Genomic DNA, 24,695 nt, shown 5'->3' with positions numbered 1-24,695 from the left:
TCTTCCTCAGGCAGAGCACCCTTCCAAGTGGCATCAGCCTGAGGGGAAGCAATAGCCCTGTCCACAGGAATTACACCGCCCCATCCTGTGGTGCTTAAACCTGCCTGCTGGTTATAGACTGACTAGATTAACAATTGAAAGAGACAGCCACAGACTGTGGATTCCTGGTAGTATCATATAGGCTACCTAGGGCCAGACTAGGACACCATCACACATCACCAAGAGTGAGTCCAGAAAGAGAAGACAGTGGTAAAAACTAGATTCTATAGATTCTACAACACTAGAAAACACCGCATTCTTCATGATTTACGTTGTTTTCTCTCCTGCATATCTATTTAACATTCATTTCTTGTTCTGCAAGTTTGTGCCTATTAGGTCACTCGTTTTTATAATTCATTTCAAATCTCATATTTTGCTCCTCCCTTCTCCTATACCATTTTACCTCCTTCTTTCCTCTTATTTCATCTTAAATTTTGTTTTCTCTCTTGCTACAACTTCTTTCCATTCCACACTCTTATTAATACCCCTACAGCCTCTCAAACCATTTTTCCTGTCATTAGTCATCTCACATTATTTTTCCTGCTTTTAATATACCCTCAATCTCTCTCCACCTTTATTAGTCTTTGCTCATTGGTTGTGGATATGGTGGTTGTTGTTGCATTTCTTCAACTTTATTTCTAGATCTTCACTGTATTTGTATTTCAAATCTCAAGTTTTACTGCTCCCCTATCCTGCTCCATTTTGCTTTTTCTCTTGCCCTTTCTCTTTTTTTGTTTCAAATTTAAATTATTCCTTGTCTTAGTCTGGTTTCATTCCTCACCCTTAGTATTTCTTTTTCCTCTATGCTCTCACAATCACTTCTCTTTCCTCTAGACATATTTCTTTATTCCTTCTTATTCCCATCCATCTATATTAATCTTTGTTCATTTGTTGTTGACAGTGCAGTGGTAGATCTTTTTGTCTAATTTTGCTCCTATTTATTCTCTCTAAATATATAGGGTTTTAAAAAGTTCTGTTTAAACCAATACTACACACTTCCTGTCTCTTACTCCATTTTGTCTTCTTCCCTTCCTTTTTAAATTATGATGTAAATTTTACTTTCTTTCTTCACTTTGTCTCTATTCCCTACTCTAATTATTGCTCATCTTTCTATCCTTTCAGAATCATTTTTCCTTCAGGTAACCATCTCATGTTCATTTTTCCTCTCTTATAATCACTTTATGCCTTTATTAATATTAGCTCATTTGCTGTCGATAGTGTGATTGTGGGTGGGGGTTATTTTTGCAGAAAAGATGTGGGTTTGTTACCTAGGCTGTTTGGTCTTGTCCTCACAGCACCTGTACAACAGCATACAAGACATGATGGGTGAAGTGACTCTTAGCCAGCCAGAGGGAAGTACCCACAAAAGAACAACTCAAAGAACAACCAAACCCCAATTACAGCCAGAGAGCCCACATAAATGGCATAAAGAGCACCCCAAGAGCAAAAGGGTCAGGAGGTCAAGGAGAATGCACCACTGAACCCCACCACAGGTATCCTATCACAGAAGGTCATACCATGAAGACAGGGAATCAGAGCAGATCAATCTAATACACAGAGACAAACAAGAAGAGTAATCTAAAATGGGGAGCTGAAGAAACAATTCCCAATCAAAAGGAAAGGAAGAATCCCCAAAAGACTGCTAAACAAAATTGAGGCAAGCAAACTATCAGACACTGAGTTCAAAATAATGATTATGACAACGCTCAATGAGCTCAGAGAGAACTACAAAGAATTCCAGGGAAGCTACAAGGACTTACTGCAAACTACACCAGTATAAAAAAGGACATAGAAACTATCAGCAAGAGCCAGGAGGAAATGAAAAGCACAACATTTAAAATAAAGAACACAGCAGAAGAAATTAAAAGCAGACTAGATGAAGCAGAGTATCAAATCAGTGGCCTGGAAGACATGGTAGAAGGAAATTCATAGACAGAGCAACAAAACAAAAAAAACTTAAAAAGAAAAAAGAGGATTTAAGGGAGCCACAGGACAACATGAAATGTAATAATATCCATATCATAGGGATACCAGAAAAAGAAAAGGAAAAAGGGATAGGAAAGAAGACCTGTTTGAAAAAGTAATGACATAAAACTTTCTTAACTTAATGAGAGAAAAAAGTCATGCAAGCCAGGGAGCACAGAGGGTCCCAATCAAGATGACAAAGACGCCCACTCCAAGACACATCATAATTAACAAGGCAAAATTTAAAGACAAAGAAAGAATCTTAAAGGCATCAAGGGAAAAACAGTAACATACAAGGGAGTTCCAATAAGGCTATCAGTGGATTACCCAACAGAAACACTACAAGCCAGAAGGGAATGGCAAGAAATATTCCAAATAATGAAAAGCAGGGGTCTTCAACCAAGATTACTCTACCCAGAAAGGCTCTCATTTAAAATGGAAAGTGAAATAAGAAGTTTGAAAAACAAAAGAAGACTAAAAGAATATATCTCCACCAAAGCAGCACTGCCAGAATACTAAATAAAGGACTGCTTTAAGAAAATGAAGGGGCAGGGGGGTATAGGTACAAAGGGAAAAAATGGCAATGAGTATGTACCTATAATTAATACCCTTAAATGTAAATGGATTCAATGCTCCAATCAAAAGACATATGATTGCTGAATGGATAAAAAAACATGACCTGCATATATACTGTCTATAAGAGAGCCACTTCAGAACAAAAGATCTACACAGATTGAAAGTTAAGAGATGGAAAAGAATATTCCAAGCAAATAGACATGAAAAAGAAAAAGCTGGTGTAGCAATACTTGTATCAGACTAAATAGATTTCAAAACAAAGGTCATTGAAAGAGACAAAAAAGGATACTACAAAATGCTTAAGGGAATAATCCATCAAGAAGATATAACCATTGTAAACATATATGTACCCAACATAAAAGCACTCAAATATGTCAGAAAAATCCTGGAGGACTTCAAGAAAGATATTAACAGCAACACACTCATAGTAGGGAATTTTAACACCCCACTGTCAACAATGGGTAGATCTTCCTAGCAAAGAATCAACAAGGATATAGTGGCATTGAATAAGACACTACATCTAATAAACTTACTTGATATGTACAGAACCTTTCACCCCAAAGAAGCAAAACATACATTTTTTTCAAATGCACATGGAACATTTTCACAGATAGATCACATGGTCTAAGAAACAAAACTAGCCTCTACAAATTCAAGAAAATTGAAATTGTCATGCATTTTTTCAGATTACAATGGCTTGAAACTAGAAACCAACTTCAAGGAAAAAACTCAAAAACATTCAAATTTATGGAGACTGGATAACATGCTATTAAACAATGAGTAGATCAACAATGAGATCAAAGAAGAAATCAAAAAATTTCTAGAAACAAATGAAGATGACTACAAAACAGACCAAATAAACAACCTAACCCTCCATCTACAAGAACTAGAGAACAACAACAAACAAAGCCCAGAGTGAGCAAAAGGAAAGAAATAATCAAGACCAGATTAGAATTAGCCCTGGCTGGTGTAGCTCACTGGATTGAGCATGGGCCTGCGAACCAAAAGATCGCAGTTCGATTTCCAGTCAGGGCCCATGCCTGGGTTGCAGGCCAGTTCCCAGCAGGGGCCAATTCCCAGCAGGGGATGCACCAGAAGCAACCATACATTGATATTTCTCTCCTTCTCTCCTTCCCTTCCCTTCTAAAGATAAATAAATAAAAATTTTTTAAAAGAGCAGAGCAGAATTAAACAACATAGAGACTAAAAGAACAATGAAAAGAAATTGTTAAATCCAGAAGCTGATAAATCCAGAAGCTGGTTCTTTGAAAAGATAAAAAAATTAACAAGCCTTTAACCAGGCTCATCAAGAAAAAAAAGAAAGAGCTCAAATAAATGAAATCAGAAATGAAAGAGAAATTATAGCCAATACCACAGAAGTACATAGGACAGTAATAATTTACTATGAACAACTATATGCCAAGAAATTTGACAGCCTGGGTGAAATGGACAAATTTTTAGAAACCTAATCTTCCAAAACTGAATCAACAAGAAGCAGAAAGCCTGAATAGACTGATAAGAACTAATAGAATTGAAACAGTAATCAAAAAGCTCCTGGCACACAAAAGCCCTGGACCAGATAGCTTCACAGGCAAATTTTACCAAACATTTAGGGAAGAGCTAACTCTTATCCTTCTCAAACTATTCCAAAAATTTCAAGAAGGGGGAAGATTCCCAAACTCCTTCCGTGAGGCCAGTATTATCCTAATTTCTAAATGAGGTAAAGAAGACTACAGGCCAACATCGCTAATGAACTTACATGCTAAATAAATATTGGCAAATTGGATCCAGCAATACATTAAAAAGATCATAACCATGATCAAGTGGCATCCATCCCTGGGATGCAAGGATGGTACAGTATTTGCAGATAATAAATGTAACACATCACATAACAAAATAAGACAAAAATCATATGATTATATCAGTAGATACTGAAAAAGTATTTGGCAAAGTACTGCACCCATTTATGATAAAAAACACTCAGCAAAGTGGTCATAGAGGGAGCATACGGCAGCATAATAAAGGCCATATATGAGAGACCTACAGCCAACATCATACTCAATGGACGAAAACTAAAAGCTTTTCCCCTAAGATCAGGAATAAGACAAGGGTGTCTTCTATTTCACTAGTTCAACTAAACACAGTATTGAAAATTCTAGCCACAGCAATCAGACAATAAAAAGAACTAAAGGCATATAAAATTGAAAAGAGGAAGTAAAACTGTAATTGTTTGGAGATGACATAATAGTGTACATAGAAAACCCTATTGGCTCTACAAAAAAAACTATTCAACCTAATAAGTGAATTTGGCAAAACAACAGGATACAAAGTCAATATTATAAAATTGAAGGCATTTTGGTACAACAACCATGAAATATCAAAAATACAAACTAGGAAAAAATTCCATTTACTATAGCAACAAGAAAATTAAAGTACCTAGGAAGAAAGTACTGAACCAAGGAAGTAAAGACCTGTAACTCAGAAAACGGCACAACACTGTAGAAAGAAGTTAAGGAAGACACAAATAAATGAAAGCACATACTGTGTTCATGAATTGGAAGAACTAACATCATTAAAATGTCAATACTAGCCAAAGCATTCTAGAAATTTAAAGTAATCCCTATTAAAATACCAATGACACATATCACAGATTTAGAACAAATATTTATAAAATTCATATGGAACAAAAGTAGCCTCGAATAGCCACAGCAATCTTGAGAAAGAAGAACAAAGTAGGAGGGATCACAATACCTGACATCAAACTATATTACAAAACTACTCTGCAAATACACAAAAATAACCATGAATACTGACCGAGGCTTTCTTTTCTAGGTCAAACTTTGTTTAATATACATTACTCCATCAACTACTGCCCATGCAGCAGAGCTTCCAGGCCTTTCTCTATCTGTGCTGGACAGCCCTTGGTTGACAAGAATCTGCTGGGTACCTCCTGGTTTATAAATGTTGGTAGGAAATAGGAACAGAGTCCAGATATTACCAGACTGCACTGATCTGCTGGCACACCACTGAATTCATTTTGTAGCAGGGACACCACACTGCTGACTTAAAGGCGTTTGAGTCAATTAAAACTCCCAGGAGTTTCTCAAATTAGACTTCTCTCAGCTTGATATATTGGCACAAATGATTTACAAACCCAATGCAGCACAGTTATTTCAATTATGCTTTAACTTGATATAGCAATGTAAAAAGTACAGAACTTATTAAAAAACATGTAGCTTAGTGACTATATGGGGGGGTGGTATACACTTTCATTAAATGATGAAAGAAATAAAATGTATATGATCTTTCTCAAGAGTCCTTTGGCAATATGTATCAAAATTTAAATGTATATGCTCTGATCTATTGTTGATAGTCTCTTCAAACCATAAAGCATGACATTAGAAGGACATGCATTGAAGAATTCTTTACTTCAGGAAAAGCCAGCATGTTTTCACTAAGAACAAATCATGCCAGCCCTGACCGGTGTTGGCTCAGTTGGTTGGGCATCAACCCCCTAAGCAAAGGGTCTCTGGCCTAATTCGCTGTCAGGACACATGCCTGGGTTATGGGTTTGGTCTGTGGTTGGGGCCTGCACTGGAGGCAACTGATCAAGGTTTCTCTCTCTCATAAGGATGTTTCTCTCTCTTTTTCCCTCACTTCCTCTCTCTAAAAATAAACAAAATCTTTTTTTAAAAAAGAACAAATTTTGCCAACTTTCTTTTTGAAAACTTGATCTACTTACTTTTCTAACAGTGCATATTTGTTGCTTTTCTAATAAAAAAAATTTTTAAGATAATCATATCATTTTGACTCACTGTTTCAATCTTCTAAGGTCTTTCTGATTCCTGATTCATTCACACAATGAATAAAGTACCTATTCTAGTATTGAATCTTTCACAAGTGTGATAAACAAGTCTTCCAGATTTTCATCCAAATTCCTGGTAAAAATGTTGAAGGGCTCAAGAAGTAAGCATGCAAGTTATGCCATTCAAGTTAACTGTTTGCATAAGACTTTTAACTGGTTATTGTTTTCTTTATACTTATTCACCTCACATATTTCTCTAAGTTGTCTTCATCATAAGAAACTTTTCAACTACTTTGTGAAAATCAAGTTACCATAAAGGGCTTGTCCATCTACTACTATGGTAATCATTTTACTTGGATATTAGTAAATCTACATTGGTTTTTTTCCTAAGTAAATATTGTTTAATATACATCCTTCTAAAGTCAAGCTTCATGGTCTATAATGAATAAAATCCACTCTAAAATCAGGATGTTCAACTTATTACTACTTCTCAGGCACTGATCAGATTGAATTTTGTGTTGAAAATTTACTTCAGTCTCTCTTAGTTATTATAAAGGAAATGTTGGTTAGTTAAAAAGCCAGGTGTGTGGGCATTAAAAACCTGCTTGGTCACTGGATTTGATATTATACCAGTTGCAGGCAGAGTGGAAGGGGGAGTCAAAGCTTTGTATTCGTATAGCACGAATTACTCTAGTGCCCACTGCTAAGGCACCTGTGAAATGTGGAGACTCTCATACTATGACCTTGGTAGTCCAGAAAGGCTCTTGTTGAATTCTAGGGCCTCCTGGACTTCAGCCAAACTTTTGAAAGAAGTCATAGTATTCAAACTATACTAAGTTCTTCACAATCCTGCCCACCTCTGCCCAACCCTATGCACATTTCTGAACTTACTGAAAATACTGTAGCATTCACCTCTCAAAGATCTCTTAAAATTACCCTCCATCTCAGGGACTAGAGAGCCAAAAGGCTGAATTGGATATGCCATATATTCTAAACTGCAGCAGGACTATCTTCATGCTCCAGATTGAAGTAAGTCTGCATAGATTTAGACCACTGGTTCTTGATCCTGGCTGCACATCAGAATCACTTGCAGAACTTTTAAAAGATAATGTCAGAACATTGAGGTTCTGACTCTGTGGATTGGGGTGAGTGACAGATATCTCTACTTGTTAAAGAGCTCCACAAGTGATTCCGATATGCAGCTATGGATGCGAATATCTGATCTAAATCCAAATTCTTCCACATTCTTTTAAAAAATATTTTATTTGTTTTTAGAGAGAGTGGGAGGGAGAGAAATATTGTTCAGCTATCTCTTGCACGCCCTCAACCTGGGACCTGGCCTGCAACCCAGGCATATACCCTGACTGGGAATTGAACCAGCGACCTTTTGGTTTGCAGACTGGCACTCAATCCACTGAGCCACACCAGCCGGGGGTCTTCCACATTCTTAATGAAACAGCAGCTTTCATTGATCTTTTTTCCTGGTTGCCTTCTCCTTCCCAACCCTGGATCAATCCAACTACCTCCTCCCTCTGCTCTTAAATTTGAATGGCTGAAGTTAAATCAAACAATATTCCCATGGTCTCCCCTGCAAATTCGCACATTCCAACCTTAGCTAAGCCCTCAGCACTAATGGAAATGCTATGGTTTCTAAGTTAGCTCTTTCTCTGCTGTTTTCCATAGCGACCATTTCAAATGTCCACTTTTCCTCTATCTCTCCCTCATATCCACACCTCAACACCTCATTCTCTGCAGGTGACCTCACTTCTTATTTCATGAAGGAAACAAAGTATCAGGATGGAGCTTCCAGCATAACTCCTGTCCTCATCTCCAACCTCTGCTTATTCATGACAGGACCTGACCACCCTTGTCTATCTCCTGACATGTGTTCTCTGAATTCCATGCATCACCTCTTTTTAGGAACCTTAACACATCAATTACCCTTCCCCTCTCCTGTCTTTTAAACTCTCCCTCTCCATAGGTTCTTTCCTATTATAATTTAAACATGCTCAAGTCTCTCCCATATTTTAATTCAAAAAACATAAAACAAACAACCCTTTCCAACTCCACATTACCCATCTTCTCAGAGCTCTCATTCTCTTCACTGCCAAGCTTCTTGAGAGAGTCATCAACATTTGCTGTAAATAAAGTACAGAGTGGGGCAAAAGTAGGTGTACAGTTGTATGTGAATCAGTTTATTCTGGTATTATTATTTATTAATTATTGTATTGTCTTCCATATGAATGACTGTAAACCTACTTCTACCCCACCCTCTATAGCATCTACCAACATTGCTCTCATCAAAGGTACCAATGGCCTTTTTGTTGCAGAATACAAAGGATATTTTCAATATTTGTCTTACTAGGCAACCTTTCCATATGTGACCAAGGATCATACCCACCTATGTAAACCACTTTCTTCCTTTGGCTTCTGTGATCCCATTCCATTGGTTTTCTTCCACTTTTTCTGGTTATTACTTCTCAGTCAGTTCCTTCCTTGGGTTTTCTCTTCCTTGGTCTATCACTTCTAGAGTTCAGTCCTTGGCCCTCTTATTTCCTTAACTACATAAAGTCCCTGGTTGTCTTATTAATTCATATGGCTTCTTTTACCCACATTTTTTAACAACCTCAAACCTTTATCTCTATTCTACACTGCTCTGTCAGGCTTCCAACTCATATATCAACTACTACTCCCTCCCCAACCTCCCCAGACCAAAACCTGTTCTTACCCATTTTTCCTTAGTCAATGAAAACAAGTCAGAATCTTCGATGTTATCTTCCTCATTTCCCATATCCACCTCATTGCACACATTAAGTTAAACACCAAGCAATATCATTCTACATCATTAATATCTAAAAACTGTCTTCTCTGCTCCTTGGGTGCACTTTGGTTCCAGCCACCAAATGTGTCTCAGTTTAATTACTGAAACAATTTCCTGAAATGGTCTCCCTACTTCTAACTTAAAAACCAGAGTTTCTAAACCTTAGCACTACTGACATTTTGCACTAAATATTTCTTGTTATGGGAGGCTATCTTGTGCATTGTAAAATGTTTAGCATCTCTGGCCTTTATGAAATAGATGTCAGTAGGAACTCCCCATCCCACTGCATGACAATAAAAATGTGTCCAGTCAATGCCAAATAAAACCTGGTGGGCAAAATCACTCCTAACTAAAAACAACTTTATAAATATATATATTTTTTATGTATTATTTTTCAACAGAGGGGGAAGGGAGGGAGAAAGAGAGGGAAACATCAGTGTGTGGTTGTACTCGTGTAGGTTTTTCTGGGGACCTGGCCTGCAACTCAGGCATGTGCCCTGACTGGGAATCGAACTGGCAACCCTTTAGTTTTCAGGCTGGCACTCAATCCACTGAGCCACACCAGCCAGGGCAGAACAACTGTTTTAAACCCTTTCTCCACAGCACAACGTGATGCATTATTTTTCTAAAATGCAAATCAGAGCCATTAATCTCCTGCTTAAAGTCCTACAATAGCTTTCCACTGTCTCAGGAAAAAATCCAAATCCCTAGTTTGGCTTGTAACCCTGCATGGCATGGCCCCTGCTAATGCTCTACCCCAACTGTGGATCAGTCCAACTCAAGTTGAGGCTATGGAAGAAAATCATACCTCAGTGGTTCTACTACAAACTCCCGCATGCTCTACCTCTTGAGTACCTTTCTAGGCTCTTCTCCAACCATTCATCCTACTTTCTGTTGCCTGAAATTGTTTCAATGTTCAATGGTCCCTCTTGTAATCAACTTTGGCTCATGCTGCTCCCGAAGCCTGGGATGCCCTTCACTTCTCCTAATTATGCCTAGCTTAAATGAACCCTATTTTAGGAAGTGCTTCTTGATATTCCTCACCATATAATACATATCCTACTTTTGTCGGCAAAAGTAAGTATGCACCCTCACTTTGTGCTCCATGATGCCCTGTGGTTCTGTAAGAGCAGGACCAATAAAATGGCATTGGTCCAATCAAGATAGCATAAAGTATATAAAACAATGTGGAGTCACCTGTCAACCAAGATGGCTGTCAGTCAGCCATGACACTTTGGTTCAAGAGGGAAACTACCTAAATGATGCTAGACACATCTGACAAGAAGACACACCTAAGATATTTGCACTTGTGATCAGAGTGCCATGTCTGCAGAGAGAGACCACCCACAGATAGGCTCCTATGGAAGTTCCACACTTGCCGTCAGGGGTGCCAAGACACTGAGCAAGAGACCAAGAAGGCTGGAGTATACCACTTTCAAGGTATAACTGAGGCAGGCTCCAGACCACTGCTGAGACAGCGGAGCTCCACACACCAGAGTGCTGTTTCATGCCATGCTGATCTTCCTTGACATTGGCCACTGGACACTCTACCCTGCTGGACTGAGGACATCGGATATCCTTCCCTGCAAGACTCTGACAACTCCTTTGCCTACTGTGCTGTCTCCTGGACCTGCAGACTGAGATTCTGGGACTCACGTTCATTATTCCCCAATGATTGTGGTGTGTTTGCGTTGTATTTCTCTTAGATTGTTAGGGTGTGAGTAGGATGTTAATGTATGTTGATGTTTTATTTTGAGTGAATCTGCATCCAATGAAAGTTGAGTGAATAGCATAGTTAGTGTGTGTAACTCATGTCTATTCCTTGATGTCGGGCTACTCAGTAGGCAGCAAATGGAGCATATGCCAGGCTGACTTATAGGAAAGACTATATGACGAGCATACGCTCGTGACAGCTCCCCTCTACATTCTGTGGTTCAGTGGCCTGGCTCCTTGTCCAAGCTATGGTCCTGTACACTGTTATATCCAAAGAGCCTAGAATAAAGCCTGTCACAAACTAGGAGCTGAAATATGTTTTTAGAAGAAAGGAGGAAGTAAGAAAGGTCTCGGCAACATGCAAACTTATGTCTGATGGACTCACATGGATCTCACTGTCCGTATAGTGAGTCACAGATTACATGACAATGAAATTGACTTGGTTATCTCAGTTCTTTAGGGAGATGACAAAATGACAGGCTGTCCGACTTAGTATTTTCTACTGTCACAGCAGGTGGCAGGTTCATTTATCATCACAGAGTTCTAGATGCTGATATTACAAAAAATCATGAAGGACATCAACAGCAAAACTGTTTTTCGTAAAATCTTCGTATAAAATGTTTGGGAGTCACTGTGTATTTTATCACTATGATCTAACTGAGGACTCAAATTATGAGGGAGACTAACATAAACTCCACTTCAGAAGGCTGATTAAAAATAATGAGATAAGATTCCACCAGATCATCTGAGAAAAAATTTTATTCACTGAGAGAGTAAAATAAAAGGGAGTCTTCCATTTTCCTCTACAAAAGAATTACCTAAATAAGAACTGAATAAAACCTTCTAAACTCAGTAATGTTGGAAATAAAAGTTGGATTGGTCCAAAGACTCAAGACTATAAAGAAAGTAAGTTGAAAACCCCTTATTTTATAATATAAACTCTTATGAGAATTTAAGTTTTCTCAAGCCGTATTAACTAACTCACCAGAAGCATGAAAGAATTCCATGTATCATTAACAAACAGAAGTCAGCCTGATTTTCAGGACTAACAGGAGTTAAGGTATGGGATCTGACTTAAAATATTTCAGCAACAACAATTATAGCAAAAAAGGAGATAGATTATTTGTGGTATATCTTCATAAATGTTAAATCAGTATAACGGCTACCTAGGGGTTTGTTATATTAAACTCTATTATTTAAAATTTTCCTGAATAAGTATTAAAGGTTTGCTTATATTATAAATATTAGAAATCAAATTTCATATGCAAATTTAATAAAAAACATTTCAAAAAACATGTATTTTAGGCAAGAGTACAGATTAATTTGGATAATACCTTTAAGTTTTTATAATGGGCTTTATTTTTAGGTTAAGTGAACATTGAGCAATTTAATGGGTCATTTCCAACCTAAGTTGAATAATAAATTGAAATTTTAAATCCACAGCATAAACTTTGGGCTAAATAGGAAATTTGCAAGTATGTTTTTTTTTTTTTTACAATGGCCATCAAAACTAAAAAAGCAAATGACTGCAGGGAAGATAGTGTAATTGTTAAAAAAGAAATTCAACAATGTTTCAGAGAGTTGTAATTCAACATAAAAGTCTGAGCCAACAAATCTATCAACAAAACCAAACAGCTCCCCAGGTTCCTCTGCAATGCTGATAATGCCAAGATGCACAGCTCCAAACCTTGAAAGAAGTGAGAGTTTCTAGGGGTGTGGGGAGAAGACCGACCTCCAGAAATAAGCAATGCCTTGCATTTACTTACAGAGCAGCTCTCTATTACTTCCTGAGAATGTCAAAGAAGAGAGCTGAGAGATCAGGTCAAAACATTGCAAGAGAAAAACACAGCAGCAGTGAAAATTAATACAATTAAACATTTGTGCTTCACTTCAGTGTCTAAGACTACAAAAGTCTTAGAGGTCAAGGAGAGGGTTCATATTAGAAACTGTCTCACCTGCAAAAGAACTCCCACAAGTCTAGGTTTTGAATTCTCTGAATTCTTTTAATTCTGTTGCGATCCATTGTTTTCCCAAAGAGACTAGCAACTTCATTATATTCGTGTGTTTGACTGTGCAAAGGAATAAGCTGGAAAATGAAGTTTGATAGTTTTATTGGCATCCTTTTCCACCTCTAAAGTAGCACAGTCTGTCAGTTCTGGTCTTACCTGATAGGGTACATCAGTATTCACATTCTCCCAGTGTGGTGGCATGGGGATAGCCTCATTTTCACAGATATAACTTTAAATTGCAAAAGACAAAGCAAAACTTTAGAATCTGTAAGTGATTTGGACTTTTCTTCAAAGCTGAATTTTCCTGCTTGGGATAGTGCAACAAATGCAATTAAGTGTAACCCTTGGTTTCTTTATTTCAAAACATTTATTGACTGTCTACTTGTGTACTACCTTTTAGGTGCTGAATTGAGAACTTGGATGGAAAATACCCAATCCTTTGAAATACCCAATTTCAAAAGCAGCTGTTTAACTGTTTTGTTTTTTCTGAATTTTCCAGAATTTCTTTAAAATATAAGGAAGATTTTAGGTTAAAGAATTTTTCAAGAAGAAAAAAAAGTCCTTGATTTTAAAAAACAAACATTTAAACAGATTTACTCTGCCTATTAAATAAAATCAAAACCCCTAAGCCATACATTCAGTGTCCTTCAAGACAGAACCTAAACCTTTCTGTTTATTGCCCACTATTCCCCTACAAAGTTCACATTAACTTAACTAGTACAGTCAATCAGTAAAACTTAAAAAAAAAAACTATCTCCCATGTTTAAGCCACTGGATGTGAACACAGAAAAGCAAAATGGTCCTGGGGAGCTCAATGGCAAAAGGCTGACACTGACATATTCTTCTCTCTGGTGACTAGAGGTCACTAGAGGTGACTAGAGGAAGAAATTATAAATTTCAAGCTTATCTTTACATTTTTCAGAATTTATTTCAACTTTGAAAAGATCATGCAATCATATGATTTAAAAATTAGTAAGCATTTAAAAAAGTACACAGTGAATGGTTTCCCTGCCACTTCAATCCTTGGTCTCCAACTCTCACCTCTTGCCTCAGCTCCAGTAATCATTGTTTTGGGTTTCTTGAGTATTCTTCCTGAACTTCTTTTGGTTAACACAAGCCAATTTTTTCTCCCACACAAAATGGGAGCATAAAACATACATCTTTCGCAGCTTTTATTTTTCACTTACTACAGTCTTAAAGATCTTTCCGTATTAGTAGATAGAATGTACCCTTATTCCCACTCCCTGCCATAGAGCTTGGCACATAGCAGACACTCCATAAATACTGACTGAATGAATGAGGGCATTCTATTCCACAGATGCATCATGATATGCAGATACTGTCAGTTTTCAACAAAGTCCCTTATTGAACATATTCAGGTTTTTCAACTTTTTGTTACTGTTAAGAATGCTGCAAGGAACTGGTTTGTCCATTTGTCACTGTATGTGTCCACTAGTCAATTTGTAGAATAATATCTTTAAAATGGAATTTCTTGGTCATAGAATATATTTGTTCATTATTTTGACAGATACTTACCAAATGCCTTCCTTGAAGGTTGCATTCATTGAATTCCCACCATAAACACACAGAATGCCTATTTCCAACCTCATCAAAAAGGTGTGTAATCCTTTTGAATTTTTGTCAATCTGATAGTAAAAAACAGTCTGATATAATTTGTATTTCTCTTGAGTGAGGCTGTATGAACTGTTCAAATTCTTTGCTCATTTTTCTAAGGGGCTCTTGGCTTCTACTTAGAGATGCATAGAAGTACTTCATATGCTATAGAGATGAGCCCTTTGACTGTGATAATGAGTAACAATAGCACACTCAGATTTTTAAAAAATTTTGCCTTAAGTATCTGTTAGCTATGGAAAACGTTTTTTGTTTTTTAAATTTTTGTAGCCCATGACTATGTAGTTACATAGTCATGTAGCCCATTAATTCAATGTCAATGGGAAATATGTACTATTCCCCTTACAGGTACTTAATTCCTACAATAAATAATACACTTAATAAATATATGTACATATGAATAAATAAGTGAATATATGTGTATATTCATATTATATATGACCTACAATAAATAAATAAACATTTTATATCAGCAAATACTTATCTTCATCGCTCTTCTGTATTCCACTTACCTACTCTTCCTCTTTTACTATCTAATTTATTAGCCTCCATTCTGGTTCATTATTTCCCTCTCCCATCTTTGTTCTATGGTTAGTACAGTCTGTGAGAGAACAAACACTATACTTCTTCTCCCCACCAAACTACACCAGATATAATAACATGCCTTTACAATAATATTTTCCATTATTATGTCTCATTTTTCTCCCATATTATACACTCTTTGAAGATAAGTAATTCCTTTACCATATATATTCCTTGTACTTGAAAAGGAGGATATGATATAGTTGGTAAGGAAATAATATTCTCTATGTTCCATAGAAGTAATAGAGCATTCATTACATAAGTACTTAAATAACTTTTATATCAGGATGCTAAAATATAAGCCAAAAGTCTCATGAAACAAACTGATAGAAACTTGCAGTTTTTCATTCCTTAATCTAATTCTTTCAAAATATCTCTTTGGAAGGAGCAAGGAGTATCTCTTAAAATTCACGTTAGCATTTTTTTTCTTTTTCATTTTCAATTCTTTGAACAGCAAGAATTTCAAAACTTGCTGGAGGAATCATTCCAGAAAATAGAAGACACAGTGTAAGATTTTTCCCTTCAATTCCATTCAAAGTAATACAAAATATTTATTCTCTTCCGGCATTTATACCACTTTTCAGGCCTAATCAATCCAGAAATAGAAAAAAAGAAAACTTGTAGCAGGGAACAAGTAGCAGTACTGTTGCCCCACTGCACTCCCATCCCCTGTGGGTCTCCTTTAGTCATGACAGACTTGAACTACTTCTAGGAGTTGCCCAGTGGGGATCAGAAGAGGTGGAGAAGACTGGTAATTACTTAGGATTCATGGCTCAAATAACTGGATGGTTCTGTGAGAGTATTTCCAAGTTAATTCAAAATTACCTCAGTAGGTTATTTTAAGTATTCAAAGCAGAGACTATAAGGTTTTTTTTAACTACCATGCAAACTGTTCTAAAGAACTGAAAAATATAAGTATATAAAGGGAAATTAAAAGGATAATAGGAAAGCCAACATGGGCAGAAAATTATATTGCTATTTTATCAAGTATGGTAAAATTCAGTAATGAAGGGATCAATATTAAGATCATTAAACAACCTACCAAAATATTTAGTCTAACTGTTCCTCTGTCAAATAGTAAGAAAGAAAAAGAAAAAGCCCATTCTTTTTTCTACCCCTGCACTCTTTACAGTACCTGAAAGCACTGATAGAAAAGGGGGCTCTTTTTATTAAGCGCTGTTTTCCAGTGGTGAGGTTCATTTGCTTCATTTCTGCATACAAAGACAGAGATGTTGGGTGAGTCATAGAAACATACTGTGCTACAAATTGTCACAAAGATTTATAGCTGCCCTACATGATAATCAGGAACCACAGAGCCTTGTGGGTAGCTGACAAACACAGTATATTAAAGACACTTTACTACCTACGTATCTAGCATGTCATAAAAGTACAATTCAGGAAGGACAGCTTCATTGCTTGATCTATGCTCACACAAAAGAATGCTCATCTCAAGTGTTGCTCAGTATGCAGGGTCTATTCTTTTCTGACATTAAATAGAAGAGTTCTATACTTAGGAAAATTAAGAGTACTAGAAGGAGAAAAGGATGATAGTACTGAATATTCTAGTTGGCTTAAAAGGAAAATATAGGTTGATTTCTCCAAAAATTTTGGAAATGATTAAAAAATACATTACCATTATAAAACTGGCACTACTCACAGAATTTCAAAAAATTTGTACATTTCTTGCCTTCTTTTTAAATTGTATACCTAAACCAAAACATAGAAAACCTAGCTAGACTCAATACATACTTACATAAGAGATTCTAGTGCTAAAGGACTAATTACCTAAAGGTATCATTTTCTTCTTTCGTCTATGCCTCAGCAGTGGCAGGGTTTACCAGGACTATTTCTTCATTCCCACAAAGTTGAATACTAAGTCTTAATGTGAGTCACTAGTCCGTTTATTATATTAATTGGCATTATTCCATTCCAAAATAAAGGGATTCAACTACCTAGGCAAATGCTGTATAAAGTATGCTCTGCCCTTTCTGTATTCTCCTAGACTATGTACACACTGGCATTAACCACTGTGCAGGGAAAAGCAAGATCTCAGCACATGTAGCAAAACCTGTGGTGTCTTCCAAGCTGCCTCATCTTGAGTTTGCTTTTCACCATTTTTATAGCGAGAACCTGAATTGGCTTGTGGCAGAATGGTTGGGGCTAATTCTGCAAATAGGACATATGAAATGCTAATACTTAGGTTTTCGAAATGATCATTATATAGAGGATTGGGGAACTTGAGTTATTATAGGTGACTCTTACTTGATTAAAAAAAGTTTTAATAAACAGCACTGAGAGAAAGCTTCCCAAAAATACAGTTTACTAGAAAATACTCATACAGAAAAATATAACTTGCAGAATTATCTACCACATGCTTTGATAAACTTCATCCTCTGTAGGAGTGATGTCTGTGCATGTCAGTATATCTCAGTATTACTTCAAAGCTGGCCCTTGGACACAGGACTAAAATGCCTGTCAGACACCTTCTGTCTAGACTGTAGGACAAAGACAAATGTCAGGGTCCCCTTGAAAGCAGGCAGCTTGTTTGTCTAATACCATTAAACAAATGTTATGGTTAGTCAGGAATGAGAATCTAATGGTTTTAACTCTTAATTTAAAAAAAAAAAGCTTTGGGAGGATAGTAATCATTAGAGATTCTGCTGCATCAACCTCTTACTGGACAAACCCCCTTCACTATTTCTGGGCCTTAGCTCATTTCCTAAGGTTTCCATAACCTGTCCTATAACAACACACTACAAACTGTCATAAAGACACTACTCACAGAAACTGGGAAGAACAGTGAAGAGGACTGAGCTGTGTAGCAACCAAAATACACTTTTCTTAAGAAACCTCCCCCAACCAGACTGTGTTTGCCTCAAAGTAGCAAACAGCTGGGATTACAGCAGCTTCAAATGAGGGGGTTGAATACAATAGTTTTTCACAGGATACCCCAAATCATAGCCATATATCATGAATACAATCCAAAGTGCAGTTGATTTCCAGATTAGCTAACTAATCTGTGAAAAAGCCAGTAAAATCAGAAAAATGGCAGAAGGCCATGGCCATTAAAGAAAGTTTCTGGCAAAAGTACAGAGATGGGTCATTCTTCTGAACTCTGGTCTTAAAAAATATCACCAACTTTGTTACTTAACTGCTCAGATTGATCCTCAAAATAAAAAGGTTCCAATCTATTTCAAAAGACTGATGTGATGAGGAATAAAACAATACCTTAAAGTATTTATGTTGACTATAAGAGAAACATTACATGAATATACTACCATGTCCAAATATATTACTATCTAGAAGCATATGAATACAATGCTGTTCAATAAGAATTAAATCTTGCATTTTTATAGAAGTATTTTACATATTTCAGAAAGGATTTACTGCACTGCTTACAAATGTCATCAACTAATCCTGATCTTCAGAACTGTAGATTTTACCATACAGTATACTAAAAACATACAACTATTAGGAAAAAACATACCTGCAAAGTCTATCTTGTAGCTGAATTTGGAAGTAGTAAAAGAAATGGACCCACAAGGATTTGTTTTGAAGCTTTTTTCGATATCTTCACTGCTAACTGAACACTGAATGTTGGTATCCGGCTTTAAGACAAACCAGAAAGTTTCATTTACCAGCTGTTCACATTAATGGCTTGGCCACAGAGGGAGTACTGTGGTCACAGAGACAGAGGACAGGGAGGCAAGGAAAACCTTACTAATCACCTGTTCTAGTTCCCTGTACACTGGGAGAATCACAGCTAAGCCAGCATGTTAAAAATAGTTCAATGATTTCCACCAGAGACACTTCAACAACTGGTTATAATGCCATTTCTGAAATTACAAATTGTCAAAAATCATGACAATAATTACATGTCCTAAGTGGCTCAAAAATTAAATCTTCTTTAAGTGGCTTTGTAAGAAAAAAAGACCACAAACTTTAATCATTAACTTAATTATTAACTAGCTGTGTGACTCTGGACAAATTACAGTAACTTTTCTGAGCTTTAGTTTCTTTGACCATAAGACCAAGTGTCAACATCTGCTTCAAAGTTGTTATGAGAATAAAGGAAAAAACATTTGTACAGCACCTAACATAATACCTGGTGTACAGAAGGTTTTTAATATAGGTTGTTCTCTTTCCTTTCTTTGTCCTCCAAATCAAACTTGGAGTTGCTCAGATGTACTGATACCATGCAACTCTCAGTCACAATCGCCTTCTGTACACACAGTAAACATACACTGTTTCTTCTAAATAAAGTATTGTGAAAACCTGGGGGAAAGAAAAGGAAAAGGACTAGAAGAACATCTAATTTTTCCTTTCAGTTAAGTTATCTAATTTCCTTAGGGTTAGATTTCTTTCAGGTTCACTCGCATTCATTTTATTGATCAGTAAGATGACAATCAGTGGATCTAAGCCCCTTCTGCTATGTTTAAGGACAGGAAATACCTGAAACATGTGCCACTTTCCACACTCTGCCAAGTAAAACCAGCCCCACTGGGTGTCTGATGTGTCCATCTCATCCACCTCACTGTCTGCGCTTTTAGAGAGGAATTCTTCTGCTTTGTGAAACATCTCCTGAAAAGGTAGAAAGAGGTCAAGAAAAATATTTTTTCCAATAATCAGTGTACTTTTTACACATTATTTTCTTCTTACAAAGAATTATATTCCAAGGGTTCGTCTCCCCGTGACACTTCAAAAGCAGCATTCTATGTTGTATATTAGTTCTAAAGATAAATATATAAAAATGTTGAATAACACTGCTTACCAAATAAAACAAATAATGATACACTTAGGCAAGATATATCAATGCCCATTCAACCATTTAAGTAAGTTTTATCCAAATCTATAAGCACTCTCCAGATTCTCGGTATAGTACCAAAAAACTTCTGTCTCATCATATGTTTATCCATGTTTTTGGTTAAAAGGGTCCATGCTATCAGAACTATATCTGATTTAGACCAAATATATCTGATTTTTGTTTTAAACATTTCATTTAATGGCATGGAAAGATGTTTATAATACATAGTGTTCAGGCCCTGGCTGGTGTAGCTCAGTGGACTGAGCACTGGCCAACGAACCAAAGGGTCACAGGTTCGACTCCCAGGCAGGGCACATGCCCACAATGTGGACTAGGTCCCCAGTATGGAGTGTGCAAGAGGCAACCACACATTAATATTTCTCTCCCTCTCTTTCTCTCCTTCCTTCCCTTCTTTCTGAAAATAAATAAATGAAATATATATATACATGTATATATATAGTGTTTAGTACAAAGAAGGTTTCAATAGAAATAATATAATCCAATTTTAATTAAAAATACTTCTATATTTACCCACATGAATGTATATGCATGTGTATGTATATGTGCATGTATGTGTTTATATGTGTACACACAGAAAAAGTCTGGCTGGATATACAAAAATTTATTGTAGTTTTTCCTGAATATTAGGATAATGATTATTAACCATTATCTTACTGTGTGCCAAGTACTGTTCTCAGTTCTGTAAAGATAGTAACTCATTTAGGCCTTACAACAACCCTGTAAGATAGGTACTATTATCCCAATTGTATAAATGAGGAAACCAAGGTACAGAGAGGACAAACAATGAAGAAGCCAGGATTCAAACTCAAGCAGTCTGGATCCAGGGTCTGTGCACTTAACCACCTTGGTATACTGCCTTATACTTCATTATCAATGATTTCATAATCATTGATAGGTGTGTCCAACCTTTTTCCCTAACTACAAGAAAAAAATCCAACCATGTTAATAATATAAGAACAGATTGTGCAATACTTATGTAACTGAGTATTCAAGGAGAGTGGACTGGAATGCACATGCATGAACAATGACAACTTCATTGTACTAGTGAGTGGGGGCCATAGACGATGTTGAGTGAGCATGTGTACTGTGTGGCCATCTCATTCAAAAACTGAATAAGTATTTTTGATCCACTCATTTACTGATGGGCACTTAGGTTGTTTCTAACACTTGGCTATTGTAAATTGTGCTGCTATGAACAATGGAGTGCACATGGTACATTTACACAAAGGAACACTACTCAGCAGAAAGAAAGAAGGAGCTCCTACTTTTCACGACAGCATAGATGGATCTAGAGAGCATTATGCTGAGTGAAATAAGCCAGGTAGTAAAAGACAAATACCATATGATCTCACCTATAAGTGGAACCTAATCAACAAAACAAATAAGCAAGCAAAATATAACCAGAGACACTGAAATAAAGAACAAGCTGACAGTAACCAGAGGGGAGGTAGGAGGGGACAATGGAAAAGGGGGGATCCTTGTTGTCAAGGAACAGATAAAGGACATATGGAAAAAGCCAAAGGGGATTAGGATTGAGGGTGGGAGGTGGGAAATGGCTGGGGTGGGAGGGAGTGATGGGGGAAAAATAGAGACAACTGTACATGAACAACAATAAAAAAGAGAGAGAAAGAAACCCCAAACAATTTATTAACTGAATAAATAAAATTATAAAGTCACTTTACTCGAAGTAAAACTTAAAAAAAAAAACTGGCCCTAGTTGGTGTGGCTCAGTGGATTAAGTGCCAGCCTGTGAACCAAAGGGTTGCCAGTTCGATTCCTAGTCAGGGTACATGCCTGGGTTGCAGGCCAAGTCCCCAGCAGGGGGAGTGTGAGAGGCAAGCACACACTGATGTTTCTTTCCTTCTCTTCTCTCTCTTCCCCTCTGTCTAAAAATAAATAAATAAAATATTTTTTTAAAATAAAATAAATAAATAAACTGAATGAGTAGAGCAACAAATCTACATCAAATTTTGTATTAAGCTTGAACATTCCTCCACAGAAACTACTTGGATGATTAAGAAGCTGCAGCTATGACTCAATGGTGATTGGCAGCTTCCCCATGACAGTGCACCCACTCATGCATCACATCTCCTACAGAGTTTTTGGCAAAATATCAAGTCACCCAGGTGACTCAGTCCCACTATAGCCCAGATTTGGTGCCCTACAACTTCTGGCTTTTCCCAAAACTAAAATCACCTTTGAAAGGGAAGAGATTTCAGGCCCTCAATGAGATTCAGGAAAATACAATAGGGTAGCTGATGGCTATTGGGAGAATTGTGTGAAGTCCCAAGTTGCCTATTTTGAAGGGGACTGACATGTCACTGTCCTATGTACAATGTTTCTTGTATTTTGTATCTCCTTCAATAAAGGAGATATTTTTGTCTCTATTTTTTCATAGTGCATGGCTGAATACTTTCTGGACAGGCCTTTGATCAAGTACCATATACAAACTATCTTTGAAAAGTTTTAAACATTCTTGGGTGGGGATTGTGATAAAGAGGAAGTCACCAGACAAGGGGCAGAGAAGTTAGTCAAAGAAGATAAAATCACACACATCTCTCAGGTATGATTTGGTTTTTGAACAAATTGCTCCTGAAACTACCTTCTGGAACAAATTAAGTCTAAGCACTGTATTCTTCAATTAAAGTTAGGAAAAACCCAAAGCAGAAGAAACATAATTATTTTGTCTAGAACCATAGAGTTAGCAATGCAAAGAAGATTAAAGAAACACCCAAGGCCTCCTGAGTGTCAGTTCTTCCCACTGCTTCTTCTTCATATATGGCAGTTGTTCCTTCTTTCCTCTGTTGCCAAAGCTTAATTTGGTTGCGTTTCTTCACAGATGCTATGGCTTTCTTTCCAGACTCAGTTCATAAGACTAAATCTTAACAGTTTTCTACAATAAATTTTCCCTCCAAGGGAATGACTATTCTGCAAAAAACTCATAGAGTAGTCAAGTTCAAATTAATAACCTTAAAATACCATATCCAGCCCTGGCTGGTGTAGCTCAGTGGATTGAGCACAGGCCTGCGAACCACACGATTGCAGTTCAGTTCCCACTCAGGGCACATGCCTGGGTTGCAGGCCGGTTCCCAGCAGGGGACTCATGAGAGGCAACCATACATTGATATTTCTCTCCTTCTCTCCTTCCCTTCCTCTCTAAAGATAAACAAATAAAACCTTTAAAAATACCATATCCACAGTAATAATAGATCTAGGTTAGAACACACTAATAGGCAATAAAAGGAATGTGTACAAGTTGTCTGTCATGGAGTGGGCAATTAATAAATGTCAGCTGAATGAATTAGTTCAGCCACAATGCCATACATAACTCTGCATTGATTTTCCAGTTTTTAATTGGCAGATAATGATACTACCTCCACATCAGAGAGTGAAGAAAAAGAGTTGGTACAAAGTCAAAAGCATTTTGTAAATTTTCCAGTGCAGTATGCTAGTGGAGCCTGTCTATAATGCTATCTATTCCAAAGGTTATATTTATGGGCCTTTGAATAGTAGGTCTGAATCATCAAACTGAAAGACTATGTGAAAAATGAATTTAAAGTCAAAATCCTGTTCTACAGAAGAAAATATACTACCACCTCCCAGACTGGCTAAAAGCTTTCTGATAGGTTTATTACAATACACAAAATATTATTTATTTTGTTAGTATAAACATAATACCTGAAGGAAATCATATTTGGTCTGGAAAACGTGCTTGTCTCTTATAGAAGAAGATCCAAAACTTGATACTAAAAGCTTAAAAACAGGGTAGAACATTTGCAATGACAGAGTAAGGAAATCAGTGGACCCTCTTCCCAGCAAAACTGCAGTTTAATTGATGAACATTTTTTTTAAGTCTCTGGAAATTGTCCTAAGGGCACACAGCAAATGGAGACACATTTACTCAAGAAAATCTATTAAATCTCAGAACAGGCAAGAGTGTGACATTTAAACCAAGATCTGTTCTATTGCGCCCACTTCACCAGCTCTGTGTCACAGCTCTGCCTCTGGCATGTGCAGCCAAGAAGGCAGGGGAACGCCTTTTCCTTCCAGCTTCCAGTCTGGGGCTAGTTTCACCTTGGGAGGAGCAGGCTGTTGGGGTTTCTTATTCTCTTCAACTGGGAGCTACAGAGGTCTATTCTGGGAAGGCACACGGAGCCCCATTTTCCTTTCCTCCATTCGGACCCTACTCATTTGGTGGAAACTTGACTCCAGGCCCATGAGGCAAAGAAGACTGAGCCTTGATAGCTACCACCCCAGTTTGCTCATAGGGTAGCAGTCTTATGCCAGGAGGAGTAAGTCAAGAAGACCAGAAGCTGCCACCACTCCTCCCACCTTGTGTCCACACAAAGACTGAGGCTTCACTCTGGGAAAAGTACCCCAATCCCAGCTCCAGGAACAGTGGCACAGGGACTCCAACCCAGGGGAAGGCATGCCATAAGAACAAAGAGCTTTACATCTCTACCTGAGAGAACTGACTTTATTTGGAACAGAAAGTAGAGACTTTCATGCCTAAGAATACTACAGAAAAAAAATAGAAATCTTGATAAAAATAGTTTATGGGAAGCCTGAAGCTCTGACAATAAGCAGAATGGCAGAGCAGGCAGAAATTTAATACAGATAACAAGGGACAGCCAAGAGGCCTCCTGGGATCATCATCAACCACAGGAGGAGGGCCCCCCCAAAATGGGATTTTCTTCTGGACAGGTGGACCCTCATAGTACAAACATT

General features: G+C 37.2%; 1 protein-coding gene across 2 annotated transcripts in view; it reads right to left on the bottom strand.

Annotated features, from left to right (window-relative positions):
* Positions 1 to 24,695, bottom strand: part of PARP11 (poly(ADP-ribose) polymerase family member 11) — an 84,229-nt gene that overhangs the window by 22,086 nt on the left and 37,448 nt on the right. For both annotated transcript variants that reach the window (XR_008391024.1, XM_053662278.1), the window contains exons 2-6: positions 19,595 to 19,723; positions 18,630 to 18,750; positions 16,278 to 16,353; positions 13,085 to 13,157; positions 12,875 to 13,005 (exon numbers count right to left, since the gene is read on the bottom strand). Coding sequence is in view for 1 of the 2 variants with exons in the window: in XM_053662278.1 (XP_053518253.1) it covers positions 12,875 to 13,005; positions 13,085 to 13,157; positions 16,278 to 16,353; positions 18,630 to 18,750; positions 19,595 to 19,723 (530 nt within the window). In the remaining variant the exon portion in view is untranslated. The remainder of the gene's footprint in view (positions 1 to 12,874; positions 13,006 to 13,084; positions 13,158 to 16,277; positions 16,354 to 18,629; positions 18,751 to 19,594; positions 19,724 to 24,695) is intronic.

The sequence above is a fragment of the Artibeus jamaicensis genome, unplaced genomic scaffold, assembly GCF_021234435.1.
Source record: "Artibeus jamaicensis isolate MK-2021 breed Jamaican fruit bat unplaced genomic scaffold, CSHL_Jam_final contig_1028, whole genome shotgun sequence".
Lineage (NCBI taxonomy): Eukaryota > Metazoa > Chordata > Mammalia > Chiroptera > Phyllostomidae > Artibeus > Artibeus jamaicensis.
This window is presented reverse-complemented; position numbering and strand designations above follow the sequence as displayed.